This window comes from Tachypleus tridentatus, unplaced genomic scaffold (genome assembly GCF_004210375.1).
Source record: "Tachypleus tridentatus isolate NWPU-2018 unplaced genomic scaffold, ASM421037v1 Hic_cluster_2, whole genome shotgun sequence".
NCBI classification, from domain to species: domain Eukaryota; kingdom Metazoa; phylum Arthropoda; class Merostomata; order Xiphosura; family Limulidae; genus Tachypleus; species Tachypleus tridentatus.
This window is the reverse complement of record NW_027467782.1, coordinates 25,782,503-25,790,041: the sequence shown is the minus strand read 5'-3', so window position 1 is coordinate 25,790,041 and position 7,539 is coordinate 25,782,503. Positions and strand designations below refer to the sequence as shown.

Sequence of the window (7,539 nt, the reverse complement as noted above, 5' to 3'; positions counted from 1 at the left end):
AGCATTCTTTCATGATACAATTTTTTACGAGATACTGTGACATCTAACGACCTATTTTCATTTCAACAAATGAAAGCAGTGACCGTCTGATAAATAAAAGTTCGCTATTAAATCTTTACCACCATCTATAGTCAGAAATCATTATTAAATGTGATTTTATATGAATTACAGAATATTTGTTTTTGAAACTAAACTGATTCATCAAAACTGTTAAAAGACAAACAGTTCATTATATTCATTAACTTCTGATCTAATAAACCAATGGTGATCAGAATTAGATAATAAATCTCGTGACTAGTACAGCTAATTCAGAATAGGATTTTTACTTATTAACAGCCTTAATGTCGACAATATGCCATAAGATCTAGGTTATTTCTACACAAGATAAAGCTAATAATGTAGTGTAATCATAAAAAGTGAATAAAATGAAACCCGACAAATCTTAGAACACACATTTACACTTAACATGAGACATTAGTGTTAGACCTATTACATTGTTAACCGTTAAATTTTCTGTATAGTTCCACAGAGATTCTCAACAAGTAGAAGTGTTTATCATAATAGTATTACAACCACACTATATGTATGTAATGCCTATTGCTGAATGCGTGTTACTTTTCAGACCGGCTTATATACGGCAAATATAGTTTGCGGAATACTATTTAAGTTAACAATTTTATACAACATAACTTATATACATTATAAATTAAATATATTACAGACATTATATACTATATATGTATGGTACATACTATACGAAGCACATACCAATGACTTGGAAACATGATTGTAAAGTATATTAAATATTTTTATTGGTTTCAAATCTGTTTAGACATTCTTAAACAGCAGTTAAGTGAAACTGTAATATGGATAAAGAAAGTTATTAAACGAGAACATGAGTTGTTAGTCATACATTCATTCATGGTGATAAATACCGAACATGTTGGATTTAATTTAATTTCTGTTCCTCGTTGGATAGTTAAGATCTGCTGAGCTACTACAGATAGAACTTCTAAATCAAAACAGGACCAGGCACCACAGGAAGCAAGACCCTTAGAATAAAACATTAAGCTCTGTTCAAATTATTCTATAAAAATTATTAATATCTATAGAAAACTTCTAATATAAGTTAGCCATCAATTTTGCTTTCATCATATCTTAAATTAAGCGAATTGTTATTGATAATATTGCAACATCTTAGATTTGTGAATGTCATTTATTATAAAAGACAATATATACATATATTAATGAATTAAAGATCATAATAAATTACAAATTATTTACAATCAACTGTAAACTGAAAATACAAACTGTTCAAAAAGTGGTATGTACTAGATTCTAATACAAACATTTTTAAAAAGCATAACTAGTGTATTGCTGACAATTCATTTAGTATTAATACTTCACTTGTATTTTTGTATTGTGACTTTAGTGGATATCTTTAACCTCATTACCATACAGTAGAAATGATATTTGTTACAGTGAGAAATTGTTTATTTCATGAGGAGCAGAAGATACATTACCTTGAAAAACTTTCCTACAGCAATATAGTCCAGGCCATCTGAACAATTAAAAACAACACACTGCTTTGCAACAGCTTTGGCCAAGTCCTTTGTGGTTTCAGTCTTCCCAGTGCCTGGCTGGTCCTTCAGGAGCACCCCCCAAATGAAGATGCAATGCTCCAAAGAGGGTACGGTAGCAGCAATCAGTGAGAGGAGTAGTAACAAGCCAAACAGTGTTTCCCAAATATTCATAGCTATGTGTTAAGGATGAGTTTATCACAGAAGTTATCATTTTTTCATCCTAAAATTAAAAGGTGGCATAATTGCTGTCTTACTTCTCAAAGTAACAGAATGTTTTCCTTATTTTAAGTCATTTTAAGACCAAATTTCAAATTAAACTGTCATTTATAATATACATGTTAGTGTGCATGTCTATATATATACATTTTTTCAGTTTGACTTAGAATATGTTCCGATATCATTTTTTACAGATGGTAATATTAAAGAAATATAGTAGTATTTTAACCACTTAATAAATGAGCTATCAAGAAATGTGCTTTACCTGACTTCTGCGTGTCATGTTCGTATATGCATATACACCTCTACATTTTACTCTATAACTAAACATTTTAAACTGAGAAAACCATTTTCAAATTTGTCCTTTAAGAATTAGAGGGATGAAGGTTACTTTACATAAGACAGTTAGAAAACATGACTGAAAACTGATATAATGGTTGCTAACTTATGGCAACACATTATTTCTTTTATTAAACCTAATTAACCTCACTCATATATAGTTGTAGATAATACGATATGACTCAATGTGTGGTAGATTCAAAAGTTTCTATTATCAATACAAAGGAGCTGTAGGCTCAGTGACATTTTGCTTTCATCTCGTGGTTGTCAAGTCCTTGAGAAAGACACATTATTTTGCTTGTTTCAGTCTATCAAGCATATCAAGCTGCACAATGGGTACAAATTATTAGCTAAAAGGTTAAACTGTGCCAAACTGGCATCCTTTTCAGGTGGAATGTATCACTACTTTTATTTGCTTGTGCTAGTAAAACTGGAGTTCATTGCTGGTTTCCAAGAGCTGTCTCAGCACAGGACTGATTTGATTTCAATACTGTACTACCTTTTGAGTCAAATACATACCAATATGTATATGTCACATATACACGTGACATATCTTCACTGTCAGATGAAGATATACATAATGAAAGAGGGGCATCACAGGAACATCAGTAATGGTTCATACAAAATTGTTATTTTTCTAACTGAAATTCTATCAACAAAGCTAACTGTATAACAATACCACATTGAAGAGGCTTCTAAAGTTGTTTAATTAGTATACTCCTATCTCACAATACAGCTGAAATGGAAACTTCCATGGCAACAATTTGAAAATGACATATCATACACTAGACAAAAAAATATTTCCTCAAAATTAATATCTCAGAAGTGAGTAGATGAGAATAATTTTTAAGTAAAAAAGTCAGAGATAATCCAGTTATTCATGCTAAAACATCCCCTCTGGACAATTGCTGACACTAAATAAAATATTTATAACAGCAGCACTTTAGAGAAAGAACCTTTAGTTTTAATGCCAACATAGCATTTAATAGGAATAAAATCCTTTGAATCTATACTAGGTGAAGTAACAATCACATGAACTTGCAAACTCATAATAAGAAAAGGAAAAATTATCAAAAGCCCTCCACAAACTAAGTAAAGTTAACAGAAAATGTTATGATAAAAAGTGAAGTATGAATCACACGAAGAAGCAAAAAATTTATACATGTGCATAAGTGAGTGCTGAATCATGTAAATTTCAGTAAAGAGAAAGTCAGCTACACTAGTAGGGTGTGTCACACTCCTATTGATGGAGAGTTGTCACGTGCTCATTTGCATGCTGCAACACAGTAATACCCTAGGGAAACAAGTGAATTTAGACCCTCAATACTAATGGTGAGTGAAAATATTTGCATATATAAAGCAGCACAAATAGAGGAAAGCTATTATGTAAGAAGAAGTAAGATTGTATCAGAAGTATGCCTTATCATATATGACTTATGAACTTTTTATAACTGGCTCCAGTATTTCCTTTTATTTTAGTTGTTAATTTGAATACATTGTTTTTATAATAACAAATGTTCTATGTAGCACCAGCCTACAACTGAGTATCTGAAGTGTTCTTTACCTGTTGACAGTACTAAGATCACATACCTGAAACATTCTTTTCCTGTCAAAGTGAATATTTCAAGTGATTTTTTACCTGTTAGCAATAATAAAATTAAGTATCTCAACTGTTCTATGGTTAGCATTAATATCAAATTTCAGCATACATTTACATAAGAAATGTTAGACCCCCAGTGATATAATGGTATGTCTCTGGACTTATGCTGGTAAGAATCAGGTTTTGACACCCATGGTGTAGCTTTTTACAAAATAACTAAACAAACAAACAAGAAATATTAATTGATATTATGAAACTGGGCAACACCTCTTCATCTTAAGCTATAATTTGTTCATTTATATTTTTCTAGCATTATTAGTTATTGATGTGAAATGCTCTAACCTGCCAATAATAACTAAGTTGACTTAACCATATAAAATCATTTTCAGATGACACTTTGTTTTCTATTAAAGTAGCCAACACATCTCAAGCATGCACATCCAGTACAACCAGACACCCAAGGGTTGTCCTTGTCTGTTGGAGAAAATTTCCTTTCACTAATGTCACAACTTTCTCTATCTGCCTATTGTTTTGTTCCAAGTATTTATCCAAAGCCAGAAATTGTAGTCAATGTAAAAAAAAGGTAAATTACTGTAATGCAATGCTAAAACATTTGATTTTGTTGTTCCACTGTTAAAATGATTTATCTCAAAACCTTATTAAAAGTATTCAAACTGCAAACTACATGTTTTGAAGAATAACAAAATATTTCAACAGATGTTACATTTACAAACATCATTTTAGTGAAACTTTTAATGTAAAATCAACAACATACTTCTAGTCCATTCTTTATAACTTGATGAATGTTTGCTGTCCAGTATGTCTGAGAAATACAGAGAATAGCTTGTCCTGGCCATTTCATTACCCACGACTCACGAGGAGATTCACAATATGATCTAATAGATCTAGATATCACCTATCAAACCATGAAGAGCAAATAATTTATTTTTAATGAATGTACAAGGCATGCTCATTAAGAATATGTAAATTCCAGTTCCTATGTTATCCTATCAGATTTTGTTAAATAGTCAAAATTTTAATACATGAAACAAAAATATTCAGTAAACATTGCAAAATTAGTAAAATGAGCCCTGATTTACACAGTTCATTATGTAATTATCTGCATAATAGCAAACAAAAACTGCGATAAAGAAAGAGAAGTTATTAAATTAATCTAAAAAACAATAAAGTAAACTCGACAGTATCTGAGTAACACAAATATTTCATAAAAATGTAATTCCAGTAATAATTATTATTCAGCCTCCAGTACTTTCGATATAGTAAATTCTGCACTACAGCATTTAATATTACGGCGCCCGGCCTGGCCAAGCGTGTTAAGGCGTGCGACTCCTAATCTGAGGGTCTCGAGTTCGCATCCTCGTCGTGAAAAACAACGGCCCTTTCGGCCGTGGGGGCTATTCGTTGGTAAAAGAGTAGCCCAAGAGTTGGCGGTGGGTGGTGATGACTAGCTGCCTTCCCTCTAGTCTTACTCTGCTAAGTTAAGGACGGCTAGCGCAGATATCCCTCGTGAAATTCAAAACAAATAATGCTTGTGAAGTATAATGAAAATAAAACTTATAATTTCTATATTTAACACGTTTTATAGTTTAGTAACAATTATTTACAAACGTTGACGTCTTGCTGAGCTGGCTTTTTTTAATCATGTTGATAAAGTGTACAGAGCAGATAACACTAAGTATAGGAAATATACAAAAAAGCACAAGTAGTCGTTCAAGAATATCAAACTTCGTAGATGATGAGAATTTCGTAACATGTCAGAAATTCGAGGGGGCGTTAGGATTATTTTAAATTGTTTGCTCGATAAAACTGTACCCAGTTTAAAATCGTTATCTAGGTTTGGAGAAATTGTTTAATATAATCGCTCTTCTGGTCTTTGGGCCTGAAATGTGAATAATCGGGTTTCGATACCCTTGGCTAACAAATAACCTACTGTGCAGTTTTGTGTTTAAAAATAAGAAGGAAACAAATTAAGATAGTCTGAAATTAACTGTCAACTTAGTCTTCGAAATCTGCACTAAATTGTTGTTGTATAAGTTGCCAACATAATTACGAATATTTAGAATTACTATTGTATTACGTTGTTTTCATTTAGCATAAATCATAATTTTAACCAGGAGCCTTTGTAATCATATTTTTAGGAAATAAATTTTCAGTTCCTTCTAAAATTGCATTAAACAAATAACAACAACCAGTGTAAATAAACAAATAATAATGAGTTGTAATCAACATATGACACAAGAAGTTCATTTGACTCTTTTGAGAAAAAAATCAACGAGTAAAACAACATTGTGTGGTAGCTCGCTTTTTGTAAGAAAATTTAAATAAAGATTATGCTGTTGCTGGAACATTGTGAAGGTAACAGGAAGAAACACTGCTTTTTTAAGATTATATTTCCAGAAGTTTGTCTGTCTAGAGAACAGTTAAAGCTGTTTTTTCTTTGATTGTAACATTTATTTTTATACAGCTGTTATCAGTGCAGGAAATCCCTATTTTTCAATATGTTCCATTTAAAGGGCACAAAAATTCAGAAAACTGTCAGGAAAAGTGGGAGAACCAATAAAGAGCTTCTTGGGCTCTTAAGCGTGCCCTAAACTCTGGCCTCAGTATGCACGGCTTTGATGTGTATTCCCTCATTTTACTTGATCAAATGAACCTTGCCCCTACTTTTAATTTGCCTTTACTCCTCTGAGAATGCTATTTATCAAAACCTATCAGCGTAGAAATAAAAATTTAAAACATTTAACAAATCCCTTACTTAAAATTCGGCCAATTTATAAAATGAAGTTTACATTGACAAATTATTTACGAAAGAGCTGTAAAATTATATTTCATGACGGGTATTAGTTTGAAGATGGCCTGGGAAAGTCGAAACGTTGTTCTCTGCTTTACTTGTGTTAATACTCATACCAGCCATCTTGACATATATTTTTTACTTCAAGTGGGTTTGTCGTCATCACGAAAAGGTGTAAATATTTTACATTGTGTAAAATTCCAAAATGAAAAAAAAATGTATTTAAATATGTATTCAATATGTTTTTAACGTGTATATAAAAGTTCATCTCTTATGTTTATCGGTTTTAAGTGCTATCATATTCCTTAAAACATTCAACAAGATGAATAAACCTCTTAGGATAGCGTTTTCCAGGCAGTGGCGAGGGCGGGTCGGCCTTTTGGCGGAAAATAAAAAAATAACGGAGGAAGAAAAATACTTCATTACAGAATATTTAAAATCAAGAAATACCAAAGACTGTATGGAATTGATGGTAAACAATTATAAAAAACACAACACACTATACTTATCACAGTTTATTAACTGTACAATTGATCAATGGATGTATAATATCTTAAATTCACAGTCTTATATATCAATATCAAAGGTGCACTTGCTTGCAAGAAACATGAAATTGAAGAAATTAGTCATAGTCAAACCAATTACATATGTTATGTTGACCTGAAATAGTTTTATCTTTGAGCCAATCTCTAATAAAAAATATTTATTGCGGCGCCACCTTCCTCGAATGTAGTGTTGACCCGAAATATTTTATCTTTGACCCAATCTCTAATAGGTAATCTGTATTTCCGCACCACCTTTTTGGAATGTAGTGTTGACCTGAGACAGTTTTATCTTTGACCCAATTTCTGATAGAAAATCTTTATTGTGGCACTACCTTTCTCGAATGTAATGTTGTCCACATTAATTCCCTCATAGAAATAAAGTACTCTGATTCTTATATTAGATTTCGCGATCGTGCCAAATGGTCAAGATGCGGTTAGATTTTT

At 31.6% G+C, this 7,539-nt stretch overlaps 1 protein-coding gene across 6 annotated transcripts; it reads right to left on the bottom strand.

Moving 5' to 3' along the window:
- Positions 1-787: 787 nt before the first annotated feature.
- On the bottom strand, positions 788-5,504 carry LOC143242767 (dynein axonemal heavy chain 12-like). Of its 6 annotated transcripts, none has more exons than XM_076486251.1 (4): positions 5,364-5,504; positions 4,514-4,654; positions 1,524-1,756; positions 788-1,052 (listed from the first exon to the last, which is right to left on the bottom strand). In XM_076486251.1, exons 2-4 carry the CDS (start codon positions 4,593-4,595, stop codon positions 819-821), a joined length of 549 nt encoding a protein of 182 aa, XP_076342366.1. In that variant the 5' UTR covers positions 4,596-4,654; positions 5,364-5,504; the 3' UTR covers positions 788-818. The 6 variants fall into 6 exon arrangements, with proteins under 6 accessions (XP_076342366.1, XP_076342371.1, XP_076342368.1 ...); XM_076486256.1 differs by having other exon boundaries at positions 1,524-1,803; positions 5,364-5,502; XM_076486253.1 differs by having other exon boundaries at positions 5,368-5,480.
- Between the last annotated feature and the right edge of the window lie 2,035 nt (positions 5,505-7,539).